Below are 27948 nucleotides of genomic sequence, written 5' to 3' on the forward strand. Positions count from 1 at the left end.
CAGTTGTAATCATGCATATGTGTCCTTTATTAACCTGAACTCAAAACATTCAATGCGTTGGCATTTTATTTTTAACAAACTTCATATAAATGCTGCATGTAATGTACATATCAGATGAGGGGGGGGGGGGGGGGGGGGTTATCTACATTTTTAGTTTAAGTACACGATCAGTTGATAAGTATTTGTCTAACATATGTAAAATGTAATTTATATCTGGAGATAGTTTATTTTACATCATGCACAAATTAAAGATGGCTCAGGGTTTGAGATCATCGTGCAAAAAAACAAAACATGCAACATCTTTTTCTAGCCGTTATGGAAAGTGTTCAGCTTCCCACAAACCTACAAAATGCATTTGCCTCAAAATGAAGCAAGTTCTGCATATGTGCCATTCAAACTTCAATGTTAATTTTAGCAAAGCGATACTGTAGAGACATGGGATTGCGTAGCAGCATCATTCCTCTGTGTTCCACAGGCTGACTGATGAGTGTGTGAACGAGGCCCGTGACACTCACAAAGCCCAGAGCCTCCCCGCAGCCTGCCGACAAGGAGAAGTCAGCCTGAGTCACCCAACCGAGTGTTACTCGTGAGCAGTGAGAGGTGACGCTCGGCAGGGGATTTGGCCACACTCCCAAAACAAAATCAGAAGCGGGAGAAGCTAGCTGGAGGTCTTCCACCATGGTGGGCTTTTGTTCAGATGTTGAAGGGGTGTTTTGACTTTTTGTCTTATCAGCTTTTTTCTTGGTCACCTTCTTCCCATGCTTGATTGTGCTTTTTAAGCGATCCCTGTGCGGGGGCTCCTGAGGGCCACTACTGCTAGGCCCTTTGTTCAGTAGCTTGAGGTCATCGACAGTCGGCACACACACCATGGCATGGCGCTCCGGTTTGCCCTTCAACAACAGCGACAGACGTACCCAAACCAAACTCATTCCGTGACTTGCTAGAAATAACGTCTTTGCTGAATGGTCCAGAAGTGGCATTTCCCTGACACTGTGTGACCTCTGACCTTTAGATGATGTGGGTCTGCACCAACTAGAGAGAAGCTTCAAAGACTTCCTGTTCCTAGGGGGGGGAGAAGAAAAAACGTTTGATTAATATTTAAAAAGGCACTTTACGTGTAGAGCTGCAGATGAGGACTGAATAAAAACATGAATTGCTTCCCTTGCCCTTTGGCACATTTCTCAGACAGACAATACAGAGGCTTTAAATATAAACCCATTTTAGAATCAAAGACAGCTTTTCAGTTTAGCCATATTGTAGTGGGCAACCGTTTTGTTGCAAGGTATTTGCATTTCTTGCCCTTCTATCTGGTGGCATTTGGAAGTACAATATGAGAAAACAAGAGGGAAAAAAAACCTTAACTACATTGGACGCTCTCTAAAATAAGGGATTGCATGATATATGGCTATAGGGCATTTTATAGGCCAAAAATAACATCTCTCACTCTCAAAATCCATTTTACACACTTAAACCCTTTGACAAACACACAGACAGAAAAGAACCACTTTTTCCTCAATTTTTTTTCTAATCTTTTCTCTGTATGAAGGATGACGAGAGAGTGAGAGATGCTATAAAACTCATGAACATCAGAAAAATTATACCAAAGATCTATCAGAAGCTGTTAAAGACAAGGGAACATTTAATCAGTATAAAAAAAAAAGTCTTACGCTGGTTCAAGTCATGCTCATTAGATTATAGTCAGTTTGTAAATGTCCAAAGAACAGCTTGTTACATGCAGTTAGAAGAGTCCCTAAAAGGGTCCAAACCAAAGCCAACATTAATCACTGCAAATGCTTCCCAAAAGTAATGTCATTACAAAAGACTCCAAACACATTTATTGATCAATCTGGCCTGATAAATTGAGCTAATATAGCACATAGATGCCTCATACATTCACATTAAACTTCAAAAGTTGGATTTGGCACTCAAGAAAACCGATTTGCTCTGGTTTCCATTACAATAGTAAGCAAACCTTGCATCATCATTTTAAATTGACTTCCACATATCCAACAGTCACAATGTGTCGCATCAATTAGGAAGATGAAATAAAAGAGACGCACTTCTCATCATTAAGATGGTCTCGGAGCAAAATTCCAGTCAGCGGACATTTGCACATCGACAGTGCAATGATGTCATTCAAAAGTTTGGAATGATAAATGTAAAGCTGCAACTTTTGCGGATTTCACGTAAAATTTACCCGGGAAAAACAAAAAATACCTCAGGACAGTGAAGTGTGTTTGTGCCGTCATCACAGGGACTTTGTGATGTGACGTTATCTCAGACTTGATTGCTGCGTCACTCCGTGATGACATTTCAGCCATGATGTCTCCATTTCTCTCCTCTCCATCGCTTCCAATAACATCCCACTCCTCAGCCAGCTGTTGCCACGGGCAACAGAATGGAGCCAGGCAGCCATGTTTAATGTAATTGGTTCTTTTGGCCGGCGGGCGTCTAGAGTGGAGGGCAAATGGTCAAACCCTAGTCAACCCACAAATCTCCCAATTTAGGAGACAAACCGATTGCTGAGCAGCAGCTAAAATTAACAAATATTTTTCTTAGAGAAGTTCATTAACTTAAAATTGTGCTTCCCACTGATATTTAAAAAAAAAAAAAAAATTACAATTCAAGCCCACGTGACGTACTACTGCTATGTTGTCAAGAAAAAGGTCGATCCATTTTGAATGAAACTCAAATTATTTCCTTCAAGTGACCTTTTGAACTTTTCCAGCAGCTCGGATTCTTGCTCCTCCTCAAAACGAGCTCCTGCAGGGCAGTCTGGGTAATCGTGGGGGAAGTGCGGAACGCCTTTATTCTGTGAGTGCGTCAGACTCATTTTGAGTCCACCGATGCGAACGCCTCTGTAAACCTGGCAGAGGGACAGAGGCCAGAGAGAAAGTGCAAGTGCTGCATTAGGAGCTTTGTGATTGAAAAACAAAATAACTGGGGGCTTCAGGGCTGCCTTTCATTTCAAGGTAGATTGAACATTTTCACAGGCCATGTTGAAACAAACAAACTCTTGAAATATGGACACGCCAAGTCAATAACATTCCGATAAAGCTAGCAAAGTGGGAGATCAAGTTACAGGCAGGTTAAGCTCCCAAGAAAAATAACAGGTTTAAGAAAATCAAGAAAGAAACACTCAAAAATGGTGGGCCCTTAGCTTTCAATGGAATCTCTTGCTCACGCGGACCCACAAATAAAAAGCATGGTCCCCAATACTGACCAGCGGGATCCAAAAAGCCATGCCCCAGCCTTTAGGAAGAAACAGGTCCCATCCGGCACCCCAGGAATTCATCTCGTGTCCCAGCTGCTTGCCAGGCTGGTGAACCAGCAGGATGGGAACTCGACCCTGCAGGGGAACAGGGCTAAGTCTGGACCCGGGCACCAGAACCTCGCTCCTCATACGATTTAAGTCCTGTAAGATATAAAGCCATAAGTCCAAAGACTGGAAAATGAAGATCGAGGAAAGCCAAAATTACATTTTCAGATACCTGCTCTGAAATTTTATTCTCTGTGACATTGTTGCGCACCGACGGCTCCCACAGAAAACTCTGACAACAGTGTTCTGGTACACCGCGCAAAGACAGCTCCTTTCTCTTCTCGTCATCCACCTCTGGAAGAAACATCACACACGAGCATACCCATGCATAATCCAACACCTCGGCAGATAGGCTTCTTTGTGACATTCATCACTTCACTCGGTCATCGACGAAGAGCCCGGCAATCTGCTCATTTAATAGTCATATCCATAAATGTGTTAACCCAGCTCATATTCACAATATATTCAATGAGACAAACCTACAGAATTTTAAGAATGGGAAATGCCGTATTCTAAATTAAAGCCATTTGACTTTGTAATTATCTATTTCCAACCTGCAGACAAGAGCATCTATCTCCTCCATAATGACCTTTAATAAGCCTCATTTGAAACAGATAAGAAACAGCGTGTCTTCCTGTATAGTTTGCTCATTTTCTACGCTGCTTATTCATCTCAGACCCGTGAGGAAGCTAGGGAGAAAACTAGGGCAAACTCTTCATGTTGCCGAGCAACATTTCTATTATTTAGTGGCGTGAAAAGTGTGTCACCCGTTCCAAAGCAGTGACAAGTATAATTTTACAAGTCAGAGAATAAGTCGTCTTTTGTCACTGATGCCGTTTTTGGAGTACAGGGTCCTGCCAGGATTCGAACCTGGAGCATCTGCATGGCCGAGCAGAGGCCCCCCAGGAGCACAGGACCAGAGGTGCACTCTGTCAAACGGCCTCAGGACAGAGAACAGACTTATTTGGACCTGCCCTTCACAATCCTCTTCGTACCTTGGACGAATGAAAGATCTAAAAAAAGACCTTGAGGGACGTACTGCACATCTAGAAAACTGACTTTTGAATGGCTTCTATGGAAATACTTGGGTCTTTGTAGTGTCTGCAGAGTGAAATGAAGAAAAAAAAAAAAAACGAGTCAATATTTTCTTTGCTGCCTATTTGTGAAAGTGTGTTATTCTTCACATCCATCCCACTGATACACAACAGTTGAGTTGGTCATTTCCATATCAGACCGCTACAAACATTTGTCTGCTCACGACATTATTAACTAATTAACTAGGCACGGCAAAGCTCTTAATCCACTCCCAAGCAACAGCCATCAAGCAGACCTGTCAAAGAAATGTTATGAAAACGCCTACAGTATGAATGAAGTCGTTTCAATATCGCCACTTAGCAGTTAAAGTCTACAAAGTAACTAAGTCAAACTTAACACTAAAAGACACACACATGTAAACCTCAATCAACAACTTGTGTTGTTAATGACCTGCCCGTATTTCCACCATCTCAGTTGTGATGGACAGATTTTACCTTGGGCCTCCTTTACACAAGGCAAAGCTTTAAGCGCCTTTGTGGGGATATTCAGCCGAGGGTCATCAACTGTCAGCCCCAGCACTGTGCCGGGGGGGAGCTCTGCAGTTGAGTAGATGCCTGAACGCATTCAAAAACAACAATTAGATGACAAAATCTTTCAAACTGACCGTGACGGAAATAGTCAACCTTTCAGTGTATGAAAGATGTCAGTTTGCTGCTCGTGGAGTTTCGCTTTGCTCTCATCTTTGCAGTGATCGGGCCACCAGAAGCAGGAGGGCTGCGATTTGCTTAATTCCTGATAAATAAAAAAACGCAACACAATTTCACTGGCTCGGTTGATATACAAAAGATTCTGCTTTCGGTGCTGATAAAATTCACAGCTCTCTCTCACATCACAGTCTGTAGCAGCTTCCAAAGCGTCTGTCAGCACAGAGTGGGACTGCGGTCCAATCAGGCGATATCGTACAATCTCCATTGTGAGATCACTACAAAAGATAAACAATATTTTTTTTATGTCGCCTTTTGCAGGTTTTTTCGAAACGACCCAGATAGAAGAAGAAGAAAACAAACTTGATCACTATTCCGGTTGAACTTGATTTCCAAGAAACAGGGGTGTCGGGAGATCTGGTTCCATCGCCTAGGATCTTCTTGGCAAGAGGTCCACTGGCATCCTTACGGTTTTGCTTCCTCTTCGTTCCAGGTGTTTGCTTGGTTGCGGGGTCTGGTTGCAAATCTGTGGCGGAGATGACCTCTGCGTGTAGAACCGAAGGCACAGGCAGTGGGACCACGGGCTGACACTGGCACACACTTTGGAACTCAGTGAGGACATCCTGGAAGCAAAATATATTTGAGTAAAAAAAGTAAAAGGGTTTTTTTTTGTTTGTTTTTTAAACCTGTTTAAGAGTAGGATGAACCCAGGTCCACAGTTGCCTGTGAGCAGAGCTGGACGTACGGGGTCTCCAGAGGAATGTGACTGGACCTAAAGGCTGCGAGGGGAACTGTCCAGCCCTGTACAACACGACGCTACCTTGCCTTTGTCCAGACAGACACAACCGCTGAGCAAATGTAGGGCCTGTCGAGTTAGAAAAGTAGTCCATGCTATGCAAATGAGCTCCATAAAACAAATCAGAATCTGCTTTTATTTGTGAGGTGGCGCACACTCACCAGCCTCCTTGCTGGTCAGCTGGGACAGACAATCCAGGAGCTTGTCTTCTTCTCCCTGGAGCTCGAGGCAGCAGTAGTATGACAGGTCCTGTTTGGTCACAAAAAAAAAAAGTCTGTTTCACAGAGTAATATTTCTATTACAGCAAACCCTCCTTTATCACAGCGTCTCATTAGATCCCTCGTTATTTCAGTTTTTTTTTTTTACACGATACAGGCTTGTCCGATTTTAAAGTTAGGCGCTTTTAGAATAGTACAGTGTTGTGCCACAACATGCTGCATAGCACTTAAATACATTTAATGCATGTCAAATGTTTTTTTTGTTTTTGTTAAATAGTCTGTTTATATAGCAGATTTTCATCCATCACTGGTAGGTCTCCTGCGCAATAAACAGAGGTTAAAAAACATCTTTTCCTGCTTTATGTGAGGGTCCATACCTGCATCAGACAATGAGTGCTCATGGCTCGGTAGCTGGGGCGGTAACATTTTAAGGTGGGTCTGTCCCCGAGGCAGTAGCCCCACTTTTTGACCATGTGGAAGCGCTTGGCGTGCCAAATGTGCGTCTCCAGCCACACGTTTTTTCTCTGCCGTCGGTTGAACTCCAGCAGCATGTTTCCATGACGGCGGCGAGCTTTGCGGCTCTTGTTCTTAGCCTGCTCCTTTTTTTTCACGCTGCCCTGAAGGCATTTCTCTCTCTGTGGTTAGTCCAAAATTAAATATTACTCAAGTCAGGAAAAAAAACAAAAGCAAAACAGTACACAAAAGGTCAGGGAAAAAAAACAAACTTTGTGAACACTACCATTCTGTTGGCCAGCTCTCTGAGTCGGCAAGGAAGACGCTTGGTGTTGTGGCTCATCGCTCTTCTCCTCATGTGCCTCGGCAGCGCTCCAAAGACATGACAGCTGCCTGTTGTCTTGGTAACTGCTTTCAGCATGGCACTTACTTCTGCTGCCCTGGCTCTGGCAAAAATTTCAGCTGCAGATACAGTTTGAGGAACTTTAGCAATTGTCGTTCAAAGGACGCAAGAAGCCTCTCGTGTACTACGTCACGGCTCATTGCTCACAAACTCACTATATTGCAGATTTTTAATAGTTTTCTTTTTTTAATGGAATTTCACAGCGTGCAAGAAAGAGATTACAAATCTAGAATTGCGCACCTACCACATTGCATGCCATTGCAGTTTAATGGTAGACATATGTCGCATGATTGAGATTGTTTAGCAAATGTTAGCTTGATGACTAAAACTATTTCAATTAAACACTGAAAGAATACAAGTAGTAAGTTGATTGCACTTTTTTCATATTTGCAGCAAGGGGTAAATGCTCCTTTACCCTTCATTCATTCATTGACTGTGTGCTCACGTACAAGAAGAAAGGTCTCTTTACCATTAATTATCCGAGGCATCTGGTTACCATAGACTCCACCATCTTTCTGGTGTCCACGGACCCACCCAGTCTCTTGATGGGACCTCCTCTTTCTTACAAAAGGTGGACCTTTGTCAGATGAACCATCACCAATTACACCTGAGCGGCAAAGTTTCCAACAGAAGAATGATGTCTTTACTGTCATTATAACAAGACTGAAGATGATAACTGAGATGCTGTTCTGTTGTAAAATGAGTGTGATTGTCTGTGTAATTGCTTAAGTTGATGAAGCAATTGGGAACATAGTGAGCCAAAGGGAAACAAGAAGAAAAATAGACAAACAACAGATGGATGTCAGAACATTAAGTGTTACCATTGGGATGGGGGCTGCCTTCCTCGTGACCAGGCGAAGATACAAACTGCACATTCGCGGGTTGGTTTTTCAGTTTCCTCTGTCGCATTTTGACTTTGGCTGCAGACATTTTCTGTAAAAACAGACGTTTGCATTCACTAGATGACCCAGCAGGCGTTCTAATCCAATCCAGGCAGTAACAAAAGTCTATAAAAGTTTAATGTCACAATACTGCAATTATTCTTCATCAAAATTAATGTTGACATCTCAAGCTTGTGTCCACTCCAACCTCTGAAAAAATATCAGAACAATCGGCCTGATTTGGGGCTTTATGCCTATTAAGCGTTTTCTTCCCCATAGCCGCTCATAATGTCCATACAATCCCTATATATCGGAGCGATCGTGCTAATATTTTCAGAGGTTGGCGTACACACGAGCAGAGATGCGTGCATGGATTTTGGAGACAATTTTCGGACATTAAGAGACGTTATACTTTGACGAATTTGCAATTCAAACGATCAATGCAATTCCCTACTACACATCATGCTAACTTAAAAACAACAGAATTTTACGAAACCAACAACGTCATTTCAGGGAGACATGAACAATTGCATGATGATCAAACTAAATCGGAATGAAATAGCATTATGTTGTTTCATTAACCTGGGTGGATGTTTGGAATTCTGCTTCAGAAGCGATTTAGCTCTTGACAAGCTAGCGAGGCAGCGTGTGTGCCTCACGGCGTGCGAGTTGCTTCCGTATATATAGGGGTCATGGGAGTTGTAGTGCATATGAGCAGCGATATTTATTAGGAGGAACCTCAATTTTTTTTTCATTGTTGGCTGCATAATTCTTAGATTCTGTGACAAGAACTAAAATTGCAACTGATATTTATTATGTGGAGTCAAATGTTCACTCTGGTTTAACAATTTCTCGAATACAGTGGACCCTCGATTTTCGAACACAATCCGTTCCAGAAGGCTGTTTGAGATGTGAATCGTTCGAATTCCCAATCATGTTTTTCCATTACAAATAATGGGGGGAAAATGTAATGTGTGTTTCACACCCTTGCCTCCAAAAATTCCAAATTTGTTATTTTTTGTTTTGCCATGATGCATTGGTAAAGTTGCCATCATCCGTGTGACGTCATCGACGCGTCCTAAACAAATAATGTGAAAGCAGAAAAGTTGACTGGTATTTGAAATACTACATGAATAAATGTAACTTTCTAAAAACTTTCTAAAATGCACCAAATTGGAGCATCTTCCAACCACTTGAGAGCGCTGTTTCTCCGTGCTCAAATATTTTCCCAACTCATTGAAATGATCATTTATTATTACTCCAACATGTTTGAATGATGGGAAATACATTACTTAAGGGAAGGAATTTTCAATCAGTGACGGTTTTAGAAATTGTGTCTTAATACTACTAGAAATAATGAGTTAACTCATTCTTAATTTATGTTTGACAGTAATATCTGCAATTCATATATTGGTTGAGCTAAATAGTTTCTTATAATAAAAAATTACAGTGAGATTTACTGAGTGAAACTTTATTCTGTACACTGTTAGCAGAATTACAGACAAGGAATATATTGTATTATATACAAAAAGGTTGACAAAAGACATGAAATAGTACCTATTTCTGCAGCTTCCATCATATTTGAATTCTATTTTGTTAGACATGTAGGAGTTATATTCAGTCAGAATTAGAGGTAATTTAATTGAAGTCAGCACCAGTGCCTTGCTTTGTCATCTGTCTCTGCTAACATAGTTGTATCCATTTCATCTTGTTAACTTCATTTATAGATCCTTTGTATTCTTGACCAAATGCTAACTCATTCTCTACACTGTCCTAGGAAAAACACCAAACAAATTAGTAGGCAAATGCCAACTGTAATTATGAGTACTTATGGAAGTGACCTAAACTAAAACCTTTATAACATTGCCTTTTTTTTTTGTGCACCTGAAAACCATATGTTATTGGCACTATGTAGTATTTGTTTTTGTCTGTAAAATGTTAATCATTAGTATTTGTCACAGATGTCACTTGAGTACATTTGGACCACGCTGGCTTATTTTCACCCCCGATACAATGGAATAGAATCTGTCCAATATCTGTTCTGAAAAGTGATCAATTAAGCAACAAGTGTAATTAATCTTTTAGATATACACTTGGGGTACATTGGTTTTGTTGCTGCATCGATTTTTTTTCCTTCAGTTGCCTTTGCATTTGTAGCTTTGGGTGTTTCTCCATTTTGTAGTTGATTTCCTCTGACTGAAAGATAAGAAGATGGTTAAAAAAACACAACTACTGTTTCAGTATTCAGTATTTTATTTACAGCTATGATGGTGACCTATTTCCATATATTCCATATGATACCGTTTATTTTTTCTTACCAATTCACTCTTCCTTTTTGGCTCTGTCTTTTTCCATACCCTGATGGCACTCTGCTGCTGACATTGCTACACACACACAGAAACACACACACACAGAGTCAGTCGATATTTTCTTTTGCAAGAAATTATTTTCTTGGTTCCTATTTTAAAGGTGGTAGCTGCCATTATTTAAATTCCCAACGACACAGTGCGCTGATTTAAGAATTAAAGAGAAGCAAAATTATTCCCAAAAATATGGAGCATTCTGCAACCATCTGCAGCCATTATTCATTCATTGACCAAAATGATTCATACTCTTTTTCAGTAGCTACGGGCAGATACAGTATTCTAAATTTATTTGAATGTTCTCATTTTCAAAAGGTAAAAGTACTTTTCATTAATATCTCTCAATATACCATATTGGAATTGACAAATCATGAAATAATGATTTGGGCCTGTATGTGGTGGAACATATACAGCACATCAAAAGCATTCCTACAACTGTGTGGCAAACTTGAAGCTCAATATTGAGGCAAACAAACAAAGGAATGTACCACTCTCAAACCAAGCTGCGAAAAGGGCTTCTTTCAAGTTAGTTAATAGTTGGCTGAAACCTTTGCACAGTACAGTATCACGCAGTAAAATCAGCTGAATACTCTTTCTTTTTTTTTTTTTTCTCCAATGCACCAATCCTCTAATAATGTGCACGGCCGACTGGCTGTGATCTGGTTGGACTTGCTGAGCATTTATCTTACATAACGTGAAGCAGCAGGGACTGAATAGTCTACCGTGAGAGTTGCGTGACTGAGTCAACCTGTTCAAAACAAGCAGTACATTTTGCATTCGAACTATGTGTGTGCGTGTTTGTTAGCAGACTAATGATGTCTTGTCTGCCGCAAACAATGTAGTTCAGACATGATGTGTGAATTGGATTGTTGGATTGTTCATTTCAAAGACAGTGGAACAATTCATCGTGTGTTTTTGGTTGCTAGCCGACTATGTGTTAGTCGTCTGCATGGTAACAATTGTAAAACTTTTGCCATAGTGAATGTCAATCTCCCTCAATGTTTACGTGCTTAGATATGTATCTTTTCCCATTAATTATTTATCTGGATGTAAACAAGCTCTTATCTGTTAGAAAGTATTCACTGCCAGTCTAAATGTGTTTGGGCAGGCCCAATGACCAACTTTGCGTAGATCAGTCACATATTTCACCCACTGATAACATAACACTGCATGGACCACTTCCCAAAATGATTGTCAGAATTTGTCAGGCATTAATTAGTTTATATGATGAAATGAGGTATGACACCAAGACAGGTTAGCAGGGTTGGGTGTTAATAAATCAAGTAACTCAATAGCTGTCATCGTCAACTAAAAGTTTGACTTGGCAGCACAAGACGGGAATATCTGTCACACACTTTGTCAGACGATTGTTAAGGCGAATGCAGTATGTCAGTAAGAATTCCATCAAGAATCAACCAGTGAGTAAAAAGTTGCTTGTCCAGATTTTTGCTGACATGGAATGAATTCTTGCTTGACACCTGTCACCCCTTCCTTCTCATGAATATTGTTTTATCAAACAAAGAAATCAATAAACGCTCATCTATACAATACGTCTCAATTGGATGGCAGAGTTAAATGAAAGAAAGTCAGTTGATACCTTCGGTCGAGGATTCAGAAGCTTGATCAACAGTGACTGGTGAATTTGCCTCAATTTCTGTTTGGGTAGGTTCCGCTGCATGAACTTCTATGGCCCAATCATTCGGAGAGGCTCCAAAAACTGGTGCAACTTCTGATTCTTCGTTTGATGATGTTTCTAAAAGCAGTGTTGAAGATACTGGGACATCCAGGACTTGTCCTCTGGCTACCAAGGCAGGCTCCTGAAGAGAGGTTGTTTCTGCAAGACAAGAAGCTTCTGCTTGTAGAGCAGATTCTGAAGGCATCACAACAGATTCGTTGGACTCGTCAACAGCAGCTTGTGTCTCATCTGAAACCAGAACTAAAGGAGGCATCTCTGGAATGGTAGCCACTGCGATCCCTGGATCTACGATGGCTTCTTTTACCTCCGAAGACTTAGCAATGGTTGAATCTTCTACTGAAGCAGCACTTTCAGCTACTGGTTCCACTTCATTTGATGCAGTCTCAGTTGAAGCAAGAGATTCCGCTGGAGGCGGTGGAGATTTTTCAATTTCACTCTCTAAAGACGGGATTGCGTCATCGGAGACTTCAGCTACGGCCTCCCGTGCCTCAGACTCATCAACGGGGTTGGAAGACTCAGGAAATGGCCCAGCTGGGACAGCAAGAACCTCAGCCTGGACAGGTTCGTGCTCTACAGGAAGTGTCTCAGCCTTCATTTCTTCTACAGCAAGTGCCTCACCCTTAATCGGATCATCATCTTGCTGGACAGGATGGTCTGTCTCACAACATTCATCCTCTTTTGTTGCAGGGACATCTGTTTGTTCCATTTCACACTCTCCCATGGCTTGGATATCTTCCTCTGAAAGTGGTTTGGCCATCAGACATTCCGCTGCTTCTACAGCAACATCCGTGAATCCCGAGTCACTGGAGGCTTCTGCTGGACCAGCAACTGAATAAGGCTCATCAGCGCTGAAAGAATCTGGTTGTGGTTCAAGATCAGTCAAGAGGTTTTCCCCAGAGCCAAGATCCTCCTGGGCTTCCATTGCCATTAAGGTTGCCTCTGCCCCATCATCAGCTATTTGCTGAGGATCATCTGCTAAGGCACTTACAGGCAACTGTGTTTTGTCCTCAATGGTCTTTGTAGTGCTCCGAGCAGCTGCCAACAGACAAGCAAAGGCATGATGATTTTTGGCTGATGTGAATCAATCATTTCAAGTCCAATGTAATAAAAAACATGTCAGACATCCATTCATTCGTCACACAGCATTTACTGTATGTAAAATTGTTGAGCAACCAAAAACAGAATCTTGGGCATTATTCAAATTTCCAAAAATGTCGCTTTTTTTAACGATATTACTTTCCGGTCATATTCTGGCCATGTGGTATACGTACATGGTCAAATGATGAGAGGAAATGTTACGTAAACAAAAAAGCAGAAAGAATGTCCACAACAAAATTTTCATTTCCTTAGTTTTAAGTGAGACTTGGAGATTCTTAGCTGTATCCCTGAAGCTTGACGAGATCCGCTTAGGGCAAATAAGTCACATATGACTTTTTGAGACACACCCCTCTTTAAGTCACATTCACTGAAATTCATTAATTGTCAATGCATCGGGTTAAAAGCACGATCCAAGAGAAAATAAAGTGTGCAGAGGTTTTTCAAGCAACATATTCTTAAGTAAATGCATACGGGTTTCATAAGAGCCAAGTTTACTTGATTATAACCAAGATCGCCCCTAAGCAGTCCAAATCAAAAAGGATCTGCTCACTGAATGGCTGAAAAGTTTCGACTCAGTGGCTGCCTGATTTTATTTGTCTGTCTGAAATGGTGTAAAGAGCCAAGAGTTGATAGGTGGAAAGGAATGTAATGGTCTGCTTTTTCAAATCAGGCCTTCACACGAACACAAAGCTTTCCAAAATCTATATTGGACATGCATTTTGTCCACCCACAAGCAAAATATCATAAAATAAATGTGTTAGAATTTCAGAAACTCCACCTTGAGACCGCATCGACCAAAGTCTAACTGATTGTAAGTCAAACAGCTTCAATCACCTGCTCTGCCTTTTGAGGGTCTTATCAAGCTTTGCCAAATGATTTCCTTTTATTGTCATTGTCAACTCGCTTATGCTTTGTATGGTGTAGCATTAATGATCCTTTCAACTTAATATCAATTTGGAAATCAACATTATGAACTTCTGCTTAAAGTCTGATCAGAACTTGGATATGAATTGAAACTGAGTCCCATGCATACATGGATGACCCGTGAGACAACATGATTAGTCTGCCAATGATGACTGAGGTGGTAGTCAAAACAGTGGCATGGTTGGGAGGGGGCTGACAGGGATTCCGGGGGGACTAAACAGGACCACTGGTGTCTGGGATAGCACACAATGTGTTTGTACAAGTCACTTGAAACAAGGTTGTCTGGGGAAAAATGTATGCCCACTGCTCTCATTTGTAATGTGCAAGCTACAAGTGTCTGGAAAAAAACAAAACACCACAAAGTGACCCAGTGGTTGCTACACAGCCATGTTTTGGATTATTTTCCCAAATTGACAGTACTTGGAAAATGTCCATTATTATACATAGCTAAGTATTACCATATGGTAACCCCCTACCTTCCTTTGTTTTTAGGGATGAGCCTTTTTTTAATCTACACAGATATGAATGTAGCTTTTGCACAATGCTATCTTGAATTGTGCATTCACAATAAAAAGGGAACATTGGCTAACAATAGCTGATTGTCATGCATGTATGTGTGGAGTTTTTGTGAGTGTGCAAAGCTGTGTATGTGCCTGCCTGTAGGTTTGACCCATGAATGGACAATTATGGTGTGTGGCGACCACTGCCCTGTACATATGGAAAAACTAAGGCAGTAAATGCATGATTCTTATTTCAGAAAAAAACTATGTCTAAATGTTAAGATAGAACATTCCTTATTCCATTGTTATTCCACGCGGGGGGGGTACATTCTTTCAGAACGCTTTCCAGAGGTCAAATAAAAACTCAACTTTTATGCATGGCTATTCTAAACTACAATGTTCAACAACAGTTTGTTGAATTAATGTATTGTGATTATACAACGAATGAATTGGGATTGTTTTTACTTTATTTGGATTGACTGGATTTACAAATACTCAAATTTTGTTATAAACGGTACAAAAAAAAACAGATATTGAAGTTTCATGAGAATGGCATGATTCATTTATAAAGTTACAGCGAAGTTATTATTTAAAATATGAGTCAAGCAAGAAAGCACACAGTGTACCAGAGAAGTGGGGAGCGGACACACCCCCTTCACTGAATGAAAGTAACTTGATTCATATTACATGATGGTAGATGTTGAAATGAAAAGTAATTGACAACTTACCCAATGTACTTCCATTGCTCTCTTCAGGCTTTGTACCTGGTTTCTTTTCTTGATCTATAGTCTGTGTACTGGATGATGAACAGCCCATGTTTGCAGAACGAAAAAACAAAACAAAACAAAACGATGAACAAGTACTGGAGTGATTTAGCAATTCTATTTGACAAATACTATGGAGAGTTTGTAGCTGTGATCACAGCTACACTCCTTGTGTGCCTATGTGATCACGCGTTGCTTGATGTCCCCCAAACATCTGTTGTCCAGTCTTCTCTGTCTACCTCGTGCACACACTCATATTTGTTCACACAGGAGGAGGAGGAGGAGGAGGAGGAGGAGGAGGAGGAGGAGAAGGAGGAGACAGGGGTGGAGGTAGGGGACACAAACATGTATGGACTGTGTGTCCCCCCTTGCTCACCTCAGCTGTTTCTTTCCCTTCCAACAGACTGGGACCACCTTGCATGTGATCAAAGAATGTCGCTTTGCAAAGGGCTTCAGTGAATACTTTTGCGCAGATATTCAACATAGTATTAGCAATTAATATGTGAATGAACTGCATAGATTATTCTATTTACCATTCCTGTTTTTGTGCTTGTGCCTGTCGGATTGAAGTGTTCACTGATCCTGCAGATAGGATTTTATTTTAAAATGTTGGGCATTAGAGTTGCTGATGGTGTAGGGCAGGGATTGTCAACCGGTGGCCCGCGCTCCTCTTGTGGTTCGTGGCGGTAATGGAAATGGTAAATAATTGTAACATTTTTGAAAATAAAATTGGCAGCCATGTTGAAAAATTAATTTATCTGATCTAAAAGTCCAAACAGAAACATTTATGAATGTTCTAAAAGCTATTTTGGGGGCAATATTGAGTTCAGCATCTGTTTCTGGAAAAAAACATAGTAATAATAATAATTTCCAGAGAAAATTCCATTGTCATGAATGATTAATAGTATATTATGATTCTCACATTGTAACTAACAATTAACACAAGTATTTGTAATTTCATTTTGAGTTTAATGCACGAGAAAACAACAATTTGTTTCTTTGATTGCACATCCCAGCAGAACACTTATCCCAAAACATATCTGTGTTTCCACATAACAGAACCCTGTCTTGATTGAAAGAAAAAAACACTGCTGAGGTCCAAAATCATTTTGCTTGTGTAACATCATTTCCAAATCTAAATTCATTCGACTCTGCAAATGGATTTCCACTCAATCAAAACGACCATTATATCATCCAAATTTGTTTTTTTCCTCATCAACAGCAAGACGAAAACATTGCACAGGATTATATTAGGACACACTCTCAAAACATGTTTTTGTCAATGTGATATTTTAAAGTGGAGCCCATCAGAGAAAAATCGACAATACAAAGACAGCAAAGGCATCCCAGCCTGTTCATGAGCAGAGATGCAACCAACAAGAATCACGTTAACCCCTTACTCACTCTTTACTCTGGGTATTGATTGCTTAAATATAAAAGTCACAGAATACACAAACAGCATATGCAGCATTAATAAATATATATATATATATAATCTTTCAACGACTAAACTTTCAGTTGTGTTCTTAATGGTATTATCATCAAAGTCGAATGCATAAAATATTTCAAGAATTCCTCAAATGCACTGAATTAGGGTATAATGAAATACAAAAGTAGGGGCTGGGTAACGCTGGTGGTATGTGGTGTGTGTGTACATTTTACAGCATATGTGTGGATGACCTTGTTCATGACACAAACAACATGAGTAAAAGGGACACCGGAGAGGCAGTGTGGTGCACAAATGGATTGTATTGACATCAAGCTACAGTCAGAGGGATCCTGGCCATGTTCTCATGCTGTCATAGGAGGCGAGGACAGAGGGGCACCCTGTTTGCCAGGAACACTGATGCAGTCATCATATGGAGGAAGCAGGACCTTTACCCAAAATGAAGGCAAGGACACACAGTTTGAAATATGAGGGACTGCTCTACTGCTCCCTCAATACGTATTTGAGAAAGCATACATTTGAAAGAAGAGGAATGAAACTGGAGTTCAGCACAGCCTGTTTTTTTTTGCAGGACATTATTCAATGTCATCTGCTGTGGCTTTACTGTTAAAGTCTATGAGCAGCTGACAAAACGATAGCGACGCTCTGATGAGTTGAATCAGTAGATCTGTTTTTTTTTTTATAATCGTGGAACGAAGGATTTAAAGGCAAAACAATGCTGCAAAATGTTGTCATGTAAGCTTTTCTTTGTGACTCAACATGCATTTAAAGCTGTATAATATAATAATATATTGGACCTGCAGAGCCCACATTTTAAACAGTGAGTCACTGAGGGTTCATTCACTGCAGTCTTTGATTGCCAAGCTAATCTCATAAGGAGTAAACACACATTCAATAATCAATATGCTTTGAACAGCCTGCAACTGTGATTAGTTCCACCGATAGCAATCATCGTCAGTCTCAGCTTTATTCCCACTTGGCGGATTCAACAGACAAATCCACAGAAAAGGCCAACACTATCAAGAGCACAGCATTTGAAAGACTAGTACCTTCTGGAAAATTAAGACCAGCCTCATACGCAAAAATATGCACAATTTGTGAAAATGTGGTCTTTTACAGATTGCTCATCCCCAAATAAAACACGCATAAATTATTGTTCTTAATTGGAATAAATTACAATCAGTCAGCGACACAATCTAATGAGAATCAGTACTAAAGCTGTATCAATTCTGTAATATTGTAAATCCCATTTTTAATTTTTAAAAAAGATCAATTCCCCAACATGTTTGTTATTGTGGTTGTAGTTTGAAGTGGCCTAAAACTATATTGCATTATTCTGTGGACTATTTGGAATTGTGTGACTTACAGTTGTGTCATTAGTTGTGACATAAAGCAGGATTTCAGCAGTGCCGCGGCTGCACACATATCTGTAGCAGTTCCACACGCAGGCAATCAGATAAGCCTGGAGGAAGCAAGCAAAAAAAAAAAAAGTATCACAACAGTGACAATACAATAAAACCAACATCACTTTTGGTTCATTCATAATATACTGTACATACACATATATAATAATGGAAATTCTGGTGGTACAAAAACATATTTAGGTCATGTTGTATTGTAGTGCGTGCACATCTAAATGACCTTGTGCAGTCCACAACATCAAGTGAGAGCGTCTATGCGTGGCCTGCAATTGGCTGACGACCAGTTCAGGCTAATGTACTCAGCCTTCCGTCCAAAGTCGGCTGGGATATGCTCCAGCACACTCGTGATTCTCATGAGAATAAGCGGGTCGGAAAACGGAAGGAAGGATACATGGATCTTTGTGATACACGCATATTGCACATGACATTAGCAATGACAATATTTTTTTTCCGATATATTGTACAGCAGAAATATCCCTTTTTCGCCTCACAGATCAACAACTGACTTTTAAATGAAGAAAACATACCTTAAAGGCCAAAATACAGCTGATGAATATCAACACAATGACAACCAAGCACACATTACTGAGGGCAGCAACTTCTTCTTTGTAAGGGAAATTGTCAGGCTGAAGAGGAAAGAGCAAAGTATGCAGCTCAGAAACATGTAGGTATCCATGACACACTATGACGTTGCCACTCAGTACACTTACCAATTGCTGCAGGTAATCCTGGATGGTATTTGGATAAACCACGATGCTCACGGCAACTAAGGTATTGAGTGCAAAGTCAAAGATCTGGTAGCAAAAAAACGGGATGATCCAGGCAGCACGCAACTGAAAAGAAGATTTGGTTGGAGACTGAGGATCAATTTGCACAAGCTGTTAAGACCTACAGAACTTTAGTATTAAAATGTTCAGGGTTAGGGAACTAAATGGGAAAAGGAGCATTTTACCTTGTATGCCCCATACGTTGCCATCCCACATATGAGTATCATCAGCAGAGAGATGGCCGAGGCAATGCACATGTCTGAAGCAGAAAAACAAGGCAAAGTTTTTCTATTTGCCTGGAACATTCCTAAGGTCCTGGTGCTGTATTTCTTTTGCCCTACTTCATCAAACATTTAGTTAGCTCTTATTAACCAGGTCTAACTTTCTTCATCCTGAATGCAAAACGCACTGATCAATGTCATGGAAGTATCCGGTTATACAATCAATAATAGATGACATGCTAGATACTTTCCATTCCTTCAAAGATTTCATTCTTACTTATTGTTGTACAACAGTGTGCTGTTTTGATTGAAGGTCAACAATCCAAAAGCACTAACATGGCAGAAAACTATCATCAGGCAGCTTAATCCCTCAAAGGTAGGACACAGGAGTCCAAAGGTTAACAGTGGCTCTCACTGCGTCCCACCTGTCTGTCAAACTGGTTTGAGTGGACACCTGCTCCAACAGGAGGAGGCACCTTAGAAATGAATGCTGTGCCTTGTATTACAAATTCTCTGGACATCTGTGGAGAGGTTCCAGGATGGAACAAAAGAACCAATTTCTCTGAGTAACTTACTGGCATCATCCATGACATCCAAGTCATTAGCCAACTCAGCACTGGTCAGGTGGTACTGCTCAGGATCACTGAGCGCTGTGAGCAGGATGAGTAACACCACAGCGTTGATGAGCTTAGGGACACACAGCATATGGGCAGATAAGACAAACATTGTGAACGACTCGCAGTCACTTCCAATTTTCACCGAGCTCTTTTGTGCGGGTGTATGCAATGAAGTTTCCAGTTTGTGCATAATATTGATGTAAAAATGAATAAATGGAGTTAATAAGGTTGAGGGCTTTCCTCTGGCCAAGCACAGCTTTTCAGCAGATGACTCATAACATGGAAAATTCAATAGGCGCACCTTGTAACAAAAGCGGGCCGCTACCTGAGGAGGAGCGCAGTTCATTTATTCATTGGGAGGGTCACAATATTTTTCCACGTGTGCGATTGTTTACCTTGTCTTTTACAATCACACTATGGAAAGTCTGGCATATTTTATGAACATATGAAATTGCATGTAGTTACAACTTGTCATTTATTTCAAAGCCAATATCTTCATTCAAATATTTCATCTGTCTTCAACAACAGTAACATCAAGCGTATTATGCATAGGGATTTTTTTACATCATGAGATTGTATTCGAAATGAAATTCATGATTATAATCAATTTTATGGTCCTCTCTGGGTTTGTAAATACAGTAGTACAGCTGGGCAGATAATAATAATAATAATAGCTGATTGCGGTGCTCACCATGTACCAGACCCCCAAGATGATGGTTCCAGTGCGGACATGACAGCATAGACAGCAGCTTGTAGAGTACCACAAATCCCACGGAGATGTTGTCATCATGTCAACCTTTGAAAATGATGTCGGCGCTCCCTCGGAGCGTGCCTTCACAGTCTACACTGAGGAATGACAAACAACCTCTGCCCCCTTGCCTCTTATTTGGCGCTGTGAGCAGATTAACTGTGCAGAGCGCCAGTGTAGAAAAACCGGAACATGGTTAATACAACTTCCGGCTTTCAAAGTAAAACATTTGGCTGAAGCATGACAAATTATTTTAATTCACAGAGGAACCCGCACTTTTATGAATTTTGTTCTCTGCTATAAAATGCTAAAAATTAAGACAAATTATCAGTGTGTGACTTCAACTCACATACTCGAGTTAGCTATAAATCCAATTGATCCTCTGGTATGACCTTAAACTGGCAGTTCTGGAATCAAGAGTGGGACAAAATTTCTCTATAGTGATTAAAGATCAATTACCATTTATCACCAAAGCTTGATTTCAACCAGTTACGCACTTTAGAGAGTAATTGCTTTTTTACATGATTGTGTAAATTTGGATTGTTTACTTATACATTTGCTTAGAAACTATTTATTTACTTGCCTTTTCTTTGATATTAAATAATGTCTTTGAATAGTCTGTAACACTTAACACTCTTAAAAAAGGCAAGCCGCATTCTATCAATAACAGAAATGGGGGTTTAAAAATAACAGTGCACAGTAATGTTGGTCTTTTAACATATGGCTTCCGCTTTACTTTTATTACAAACATTATTATTTTTTTTTTTTTACAAAAGACTTTTGAGACTTGACTACAGCTGGAAAGTCAGAGACAGGTTGAAGACATGGCGCATCTTCAATCAGTGGGTCCAACATAACTGCGGCAACAAAGCATATGGTGTAAAAACCGCAAAAGATCCAAAGTCTCAGCACAACAGACAAGTTACCTAATAAACCGGATGGACAGAGTCTGCTGGAATCCCACAGACCATGAAAAGTACAGAATAGACATGTTCAAGCACCGCTTAGCCAAAATGTCCAAATTAACATCTGAGCTTCTTCACTCACTGTACAGCTGACAAAACAAAAGGCCGGTTCAGCATGTCATGCTGAGTAACCTCAAAAGTCACCACGACAATTTCTTAACATCTACATTTCTAATGACTAGCTCCTTCACTTAGTTCAATCAAAAGAATTACAAGACCGTATCAAAAGCATGTTTAAAAATTAATTGACAAAGCATGACATTAGATTAAGCTGCTTCTAGGGTCACTTTTCCATGACCTAATGACAGTGTAAAACGTTCTCGTTTTTTAAGTCATGATTTTTAATAAGATAAGTCCATTTAGTTGAGGGTAGGTCAGAGTTCTTTTCTTTAAAAGTTGTTGCATAATCAGGATGTCAAGTCGTTTGCATATGGTTGAGACTGCAAAGTCGACTCATGTCTCCCTTCTTGCCTTCTTCTTCTTTGACACCTTGGCGGCCTGACTTTCCTCTGGTTTTTCTATTAAAAAAAAAACCCAAATGGGGAAAAAAAAACCCAGCAGTTTGGGCATTATTACCCTTTAAGAGTAAATGCAAAGTGGTCAGGTCATTGTACTCACGCTGTTGTGCTGGAGCAGGAAGGAGAGCAGTGGTATGTTTCTCGGGTTGCTTCAGTGGCACTTGTGTGGCAAGAGGTTTCTGAGATGTGCTGTCTTTCACTGGTCGCTCCAATTTCACCTACGATGCAAATAGAATACTTCAAAGTTATTTTGCACCTTTTACCTTTCTATACATTTGTCATTTCTCAATTTTACTTTTGTACTAAATGACTCTTTGACATTGGAGTGATGATTTGTTCAAACTATTTCTTTTGTTCCTGATAATATTGGTATTATTTTACCGTAATGTTGTAGTTGTAAGACGATTTAATTTACATTAAAAAAGCTACTGATAAAGCACAGCTAAAGCACCAGATTGATAAACAATATAAAGCGGAGTATTACTCAAATTTCAATGATGTCCATCCTACATAACATTATGGAAAAATGAAATAAATTACAAAGTGCACAAAACATTGTGTATACTTCGCGTCACGTGATATGACCCAAAATCTCAGTGCCACCAACCTCGACAGCAGCAGCAGATTGCTCCTGAGCAGGCGGCTGCTGCTTCGGTTTCTTCTTCTTCTTCTTCTCCTTTTCTTTTTCCTTTTCATCTTTCAATAGGGATGCAGCTTCTACCTTCATCTCTGGAACTTCATGCTAAGCAGGGGCAGGCAGTTAGAATTAGCGTGTTTAACAAGCTTGTGTTGAAATAAATACAATAAAGTGAAATTACATGTCCACCCCTGAATATGAAAAAAGTCAAACATTCTCTTTAGTGATGCTGGAGATTTCCAAGTTGTTTCATTTTCAAAATGAAAGCCTCCAACTGCCTTTTAATGTGGAGGCATTATTTTGAAAGTAACATTTTAACATGTCAGAGTTGGAAAACAACTCAACCACACTATACATGAAAAAAAAAAATACACACAGACTTAGGTGCAATTACTTTTCATATGCCCAAGACATTTCGAAAGGCACGTACCTGGGCTTGTTCTCCCTCCTCAGCTGCCTTTTTCTTTTTCTTCCTCTTCTTTTTATTTTTAGCAGCTCCATCAGAAGCTGCCTCTCCATTTTCCTTTTCATCATCATCCTCCTCCTGTAGAAAACATAACCGGTACATTTGAAGAGGCTTCACTCAAAACCAGCAGACATGAAGCAATCCACCCGTGTACATGCATTACATATTAAAAGCAAACTGATGAGACACAAATATTTCAAAAGAGAATTCTCTGGAAGCTGAAGCTTGCAGGCATAACATTAGTAACCAAGTATTTTAGAACCTGGGATCAACAAAAGGATGGACAGAACTGGTTGTCCTGAATATGACCAATTCCCACCCCAAGTCACTAATTGACATAACTGAGTTAAGCAAGAAAGACTTCCTCTTGAGAATCCATCAGTACATCTATTTGTTTTAAAAATAAGCATATTTTTATGATTTTACCACAGCAGAACAGCTGCACATAGAAAAAAAAAGACCAATATGATTGCGCCATCTGCTGGTCAAGTTAAAATTTACTACTTAAATTTGGATTCCAATGACGCCATACTGATATATATAATTCCCAAATATATTCAGGATGTTGATTAAAAGAAAACGTATTCTTTTCCAAAAGCAAGCACTGTTGTATCCAAATAGTCCGACATTTTGATTCACTTCTTGAATTAAGATGCTTTTATATATTGAGATATTAGGAGCTTTCAGGCAGAAAAGGAGGACTAGGAGCTACCTGGGGTCCAACACCCTCAGGAAGCATCTAGAATAGGTTTTGTTTCAAACGTTTCTAGGGCTCTGCTCGGTCTTACTTACAGCAGCTCCACTCTGTAGATTTGATTTAGCGGGCTCACTTGGAGGCTGTTCGTGAACAGGGGTCGGCGCCTCATAGTTACCCCAAACTTCAGAGGGCGCATTCCAGTCGGAGCTGGTATCTGCTGATCCACCATCTGAATCGAAATAAAATAAAAAAACAAGTGGAGTAAATATGGGCAAGTGAGTGCATGCTTAACAGTAGAGAAAAGGTGGATATCAGAATAATATTGACAATTCTTACTGAATCCGGACCACTCATTATCTGCTTTGGGCTGACTGAGCCATGGGGCGTTATCCCCCAGGAGTGGATCTGAACAAATGATACCCCATGTATCTCAGGGTTTTCCCTACAATGGGAAGAGAAACTGCAAATGCATTTCACTTACCAGCAGTGCCAACACCCAGTTTAGTAAAGGAAACTAGATCAGCTGGAACACGGTCAATCACAGTCCATGAATCTAAGTGGGAGGGGGGACAACAACAGTGTATTTTACATATGAATGCTGACAAATGGCTGAAGCTATTACCTATTATCCAAATGGTGAAGTGGGCAAATTATCACTGCTGAGTTTATATTGCTTCCTCGAATGTGAGGCTGACCATTTCAAAACTTGAATAAATTACCAGATGTTTTTCAAAAGTTGGCAAAATTCAGCTAAAAATAGCCACAAATATTTTTATGATTAAAATAAATAATGTTTCTTCATTTTACCATCAATGTCACTCTTCCACAGTGGCGTTGGGTCTTTTGTGGCGGTCCTAGGGCCTTGATTCTTTGGAGCAACAGTGTGAGGAACCTTGACCCCTTGACTGTCAGCTACACCTGCTGCTACTGATGGTGCCTCACACTTGTTAACTGATAGCAACAATGAAAGGTGTGGTAGTCGGCAAGAATACACAAACATGCAATAAAGTTACAATCTTGAATAAGATACCAGTGTTAACATCCATTGCACTGATAATTACCATGAGATACGGCAGCATTAATCTTCTCTGCTGTGACTTTCGATGACTCCCCTGACAGGAAAAACAAAAATCGAGCAAAGTGAAAAAAATACAATGTACACTTGCATAAATGTGTCTAATAAAAGAAAACATTAAGTCAATGCTCAGCACTATCGGACAACTGCAATCTATTCTCTTAATCTGTTTATTTTATATAACCACTCTGCGGTTATAAATGCTTCTGGAAATCCAAATTTTCCCTGGGGATCAATAAAGTATCCATCCATTGATGTAGACCCCAGATGGGACAGCCCTAGTTGAAACCATGCAAACATTTTTGACCCAGCCCCCAAAGAGGATCAGTATCGAGAATCGTTTAGAACCAGAGTCATTCAAATCCAAACACCACCCAATCCAAAAGACATAGATTGGAAGGTTTGTCCGTTGACCACTGTGATGTTCAAACTTTGGACTATGAACTCTGTGAAAGAAGTGCAACTTTCATGAAAATCCAAACCTTTTTTCTTCTTCTGGTTGGCAGGTGCAGGGGCTGCTGGAGCCTTACGCTGCTCTGGAGTAATGCTCACAGGGGTGCTGCCACCACCACCTCCACCAGGACTGGCAGAGCCATCACTGGAATTTTTGTCCTTCTTGCGTTGTTCACGTTTTTCCTTGTTGCTGACTTTTGTCTCCCAGGTCCCTGAATGTGGAATAAGTTACAAATTTGTATTTAGAGTTGTCCATAAGGGAGTATGATGAAAGACAACCCTCCACTGAAAATGCACTTGCCTATACATCATGAGAAACCCCCTTTGAAACAAATCTGCCTTGACAAAGTATTTCATTAAGCAGCTCTACAAACCTGATAACTACAATCTTAAGAATAAACATAAGGTAAAGCGATTGATGATGATTGCTCCATCTTGCATAGCATTAGGTTGAAAACATGTTAGACATTCACATTATCATATGGTGAAACTTCTTGTCTGAACGCAATCAATATGGGGGAAAAAAAAAAAAAAAAAGACATTTTACCTTCCTCCGGCTCCTTTCCAACGGCAGTCACCGTCTCCTTCACTGGCTGTTTGGCTTTCTTTTTGGACTTCTTTGTCTAGAAGATGAGAAATGGACATAATTACCAGAAGAACTAGCGCAATTTTATCGGGAAATGATCTACAACACATTGAGCTGCAGCAGATTTCATCAGCAAGCAACGAAAGAAGCATACTCAAGTTTATTTATAAGTGAAACTACATGCACAGGGTAAGTCAACCTTTTAATAATTCTCAAGTTGTAAGTACATCTACACTAGTCCATACACTGATATTTAACACCTTCTTGACCGGTTGCTACTTCATGCTATCATGGAGGTAGTATGGATAGAATTGCTTTGACCTCAGCCGACTGGGTGAGTGTTTGCAGCATCTGCAGGTTACAGTTAACGCTGAAACCCAACACGCGCAGCTGCTGTGGTTACCTCACTGAAGGGTAACACACACATTTCACACCAGACACTTTCCTTTTCACACGATCAATTAAATGCATACATGCCAGCTCAAGACATTGACTACTTTACACTGTAAAGTTTACAGCACACATTTTCTCACCATTATCAATTGTCATGTTTATGCTTCATCAATGATTATAATTTTCCATTGTGTAGAACAACTTCGAGACCACTGGCATTAACAAACGGTTAGGTATGTTGCACGACATTGTGGATTTGATGCAGTGCAGCGTCATATTGAGAAATCTAGGGGACATTTTGCCCTTTGCAGGTCATGTTGAAATTAGAAACACTTTTCAGAGGTAGTGTTGATTACTCTTGACAGTGTTAAACGAATGATCTTTGGAATTGTAAAGTGTGAGTGGGTGTATTTAACATGCGTCCATTTGAAAACCTTTAGAGTGTAATGTGGCTCACAATAATATCGAAACAGGGATCAAACTAGCAGGTTGAGTTAACTTACATGGGTTGGGTCGGATAATTACCTCATCAGTTTTTTCATTCTTGGTTTGTGAAGGAGGTGGCTGTTGATGTGGCACTTTATCTTCAACTATGGCCGCTTCTTCCTGCACCTCCTCAGTGACAGCTCTCCCGTTTGGCTGAGCTTTCTGAAGACAAAATACAGAACGACACAAAACGTTTCGCCAAATGTAAAATAAGATGAATACAGTTTTTGTATTTCATAGGACCATTGGGTGGGTCCGACTGAATTCTGGTTGGTAACGTTAGCTTAGCAGCTAATTTTGGTGAGAGTACCATTGTCATTGAAATGGGAAGAGCGGGTCTATTTACGTGCCTTTTCTGTCCTTTTCTTCTTCTTTTTCGGCTCCTCTGATTTGACTGATTTACTGGCACTTCGTTTAACCTCGACGTTGTCCTCCACAACGGTGATCGTAGGCCGTTTCTTGAAGAGAGCCTGGCACATCGAGGCCCATATTACAAGGACCAGCACGAAGCCGGTGCACGCCGCAACGAGTATCACCCATGGCGGAATGAGTTCGGGCTTGATCGCCAGATCCACGCCGAGCTGTGCTCGCAAAAAATCCTGGCCTTTGGACAGCAATTCATTCACACGAGATACAAGCTGCTCGGCCTGCTGAGAGGCCGCGTCCCTCCACTGTTCAATCATGTGAATGGCTAACAAAGCTTCCCAACGATTCACAACTAAAAACCGCCCTTATTAGCGGACCGAGCCTGCGGTGCTGGCTAAAAATAGCAGCGAGACGACTTTGACATGATGGAAAATATTAAACACATCACCTCCTTCCACTAACTACATCAGTCTAACGACTCGACAGGTAGCCAAGCTAGCTAGATGGCTAATCAGCTAACCTAGCTGAATCGACAAATCTTTTCAAACCCTATATGCGCTTCGTAGGCCGTAATAAAGCGGATACAATTGTAAAGCTCTGCTCTCAAATGTGTCTGCTGTGACTACGAGCAAGCCACATTCACCTCATATGGCTTCGAGTCGACTGGAGGAGGAGGAGAAACGATACACTCTCAAATTTGTGATGCGTTCAATTCACACCGGAAGTTAGAAAATCTCAATGTCGTACAAAGAGTAGACATAAAAAACGTCATACTCCATTACACGTTTCCAAGGTCTGACGATATATATAATATATATATAATATATATTATATATATATATAATATATATATGTGTGATATATGATGTCACTATGTCATTTATAGTTGCCAATAAATGAAAAAGTGGAAACCCCATGGGCTGGATAGAAA

At 40.3% G+C, this 27948-nt stretch overlaps 4 protein-coding genes across 5 annotated transcripts; all 4 read right to left on the reverse strand.

Annotated features, from left to right (window-relative positions):
* Positions 1-9: 9 nt before the first annotated feature.
* pop1 (POP1 homolog, ribonuclease P/MRP subunit) lies at positions 10-8491 on the reverse strand. Its single transcript, XM_085918638.1, has 16 exons — positions 8392-8491; positions 7750-7861; positions 7398-7535; positions 6812-6987; positions 6450-6707; positions 6016-6103; positions 5745-5923; positions 5422-5681; positions 5243-5336; positions 5038-5146; positions 4849-4968; positions 3492-3613; positions 3224-3415; positions 2712-2866; positions 2218-2451; positions 10-1062 (listed from the first exon to the last, which is right to left on the reverse strand). Exons 2-16 carry the CDS (start codon positions 7856-7858, stop codon positions 393-395), a joined length of 2904 nt encoding a protein of 967 aa, XP_085774764.1. The 5' UTR covers positions 7859-7861; positions 8392-8491; the 3' UTR covers positions 10-392.
* A 789-nt stretch (positions 8492-9280) lies between these two features.
* Positions 9281-15365, reverse strand: LOC147052249 (uncharacterized). The gene is made up of 4 exons (XM_085919311.1): positions 15119-15365; positions 11770-12903; positions 10128-10193; positions 9281-10005 (listed from the first exon to the last, which is right to left on the reverse strand). Exons 1-3 carry the CDS (start codon positions 15204-15206, stop codon positions 10132-10134), a joined length of 1284 nt encoding a protein of 427 aa, XP_085775437.1. The 5' UTR covers positions 15207-15365; the 3' UTR covers positions 9281-10005; positions 10128-10131.
* Positions 15366-16121: 756 nt separating this feature from the next.
* Positions 16122-20506, reverse strand: LOC147052250 (lysosomal-associated transmembrane protein 4B-like). Its single transcript, XM_085919312.1, has 7 exons — positions 20319-20506; positions 19586-19697; positions 18975-19048; positions 18733-18855; positions 18550-18648; positions 17968-18063; positions 16122-17029 (listed from the first exon to the last, which is right to left on the reverse strand). The coding sequence occupies exons 1-7, from the start codon at positions 20415-20417 to the stop codon at positions 16946-16948; spliced, it is 687 nt and encodes a 228-aa protein (XP_085775438.1). The 5' UTR covers positions 20418-20506; the 3' UTR covers positions 16122-16945.
* Positions 20507-21080: 574 nt separating this feature from the next.
* On the reverse strand, positions 21081-27730 carry LOC147052251 (protein LYRIC-like). Of its 2 annotated transcripts, XM_085919033.1 has the most exons (13): positions 27002-27730; positions 26691-26813; positions 25734-25809; positions 25216-25398; positions 24720-24770; positions 24466-24609; positions 24140-24211; positions 23995-24063; positions 23754-23887; positions 22926-23039; positions 22466-22600; positions 21959-22076; positions 21081-21858 (listed from the first exon to the last, which is right to left on the reverse strand). In XM_085919033.1, the coding sequence occupies exons 1-13, from the start codon at positions 27332-27334 to the stop codon at positions 21794-21796; spliced, it is 1617 nt and encodes a 538-aa protein (XP_085775159.1). In that variant the 5' UTR covers positions 27335-27730; the 3' UTR covers positions 21081-21793. The 2 variants fall into 2 exon arrangements, with proteins under 2 accessions (XP_085775159.1, XP_085775160.1); XM_085919034.1 differs by lacking the exon at positions 23995-24063.
* Positions 27731-27948: the final 218 nt, after the last annotated feature.

The sequence above is a fragment of the Syngnathus leptorhynchus genome, chromosome 8, assembly GCF_054491065.1.
Source record: "Syngnathus leptorhynchus isolate UIUO chromosome 8, UIUO_Slep, whole genome shotgun sequence".
In the NCBI taxonomy this organism is placed as follows: Eukaryota; Metazoa; Chordata; class Actinopteri; order Syngnathiformes; family Syngnathidae; genus Syngnathus; species Syngnathus leptorhynchus.

Bases quoted from the DNA above. Each gene is read 5' to 3' on its own strand.
- LOC147052250 (XM_085919312.1), bottom strand. From the start codon at position 20,417: ATGATGACAACATCTCCGTGGGATTTGTGGTACTCTACAAGCTGCTGT. The intron at 18,649-18,732 runs GTAAGTGTACTG...TTTCCTCTTCAG, and splicing joins AGGATTACCTGCAGCAATTG to CCTGACAATTTCCCTTACAA. The intron at 17,030-17,967 runs GTAAGTCACACA...TTTTGGGTAAAG, and splicing joins TCACAACTAATGACACAACT to GTCCTGCTTCCTCCATATGA.
- LOC147052249 (XM_085919311.1), bottom strand. From the start codon at position 15,206: ATGGGCTGTTCATCATCCAGTACACAGACTATAGATCAAGAAAAGAAA. The intron at 12,904-15,118 runs GTAAGTTGTCAA...GTCTGTTGGCAG, and splicing joins GAGCAATGGAAGTACATTGG to CTGCTCGGAGCACTACAAAG. The intron at 10,194-11,769 runs GTATCAACTGAC...GTGTGTGTGTAG, and splicing joins TTCTGAATCCTCGACCGAAG to CAATGTCAGCAGCAGAGTGC.
- pop1 (XM_085918638.1), bottom strand. From the start codon at position 7,858: ATGTCTGCAGCCAAAGTCAAAATGCGACAGAGGAAACTGAAAAACCAA. The intron at 6,708-6,811 runs GTAGTGTTCACA...GACTAACCACAG, and splicing joins GAGAGCTGGCCAACAGAATG to AGAGAGAAATGCCTTCAGGG. The intron at 1,063-2,217 runs GTATTTTTTGTT...TCCCCCCCCTAG, and splicing joins ACACACTTCACTGTCCTGAG to GAACAGGAAGTCTTTGAAGC.
- LOC147052251 (XM_085919033.1), bottom strand. From the start codon at position 27,334: ATGATTGAACAGTGGAGGGACGCGGCCTCTCAGCAGGCCGAGCAGCTT. The intron at 26,814-27,001 runs GCACGTAAATAG...TTTTGTCTTCAG, and splicing joins AGAAGAAAAGGACAGAAAAG to AAAGCTCAGCCAAACGGGAG. The intron at 21,859-21,958 runs GTGAGTACAATG...TTTTTTTAATAG, and splicing joins TCCTGCTCCAGCACAACAGC to AAAAACCAGAGGAAAGTCAG.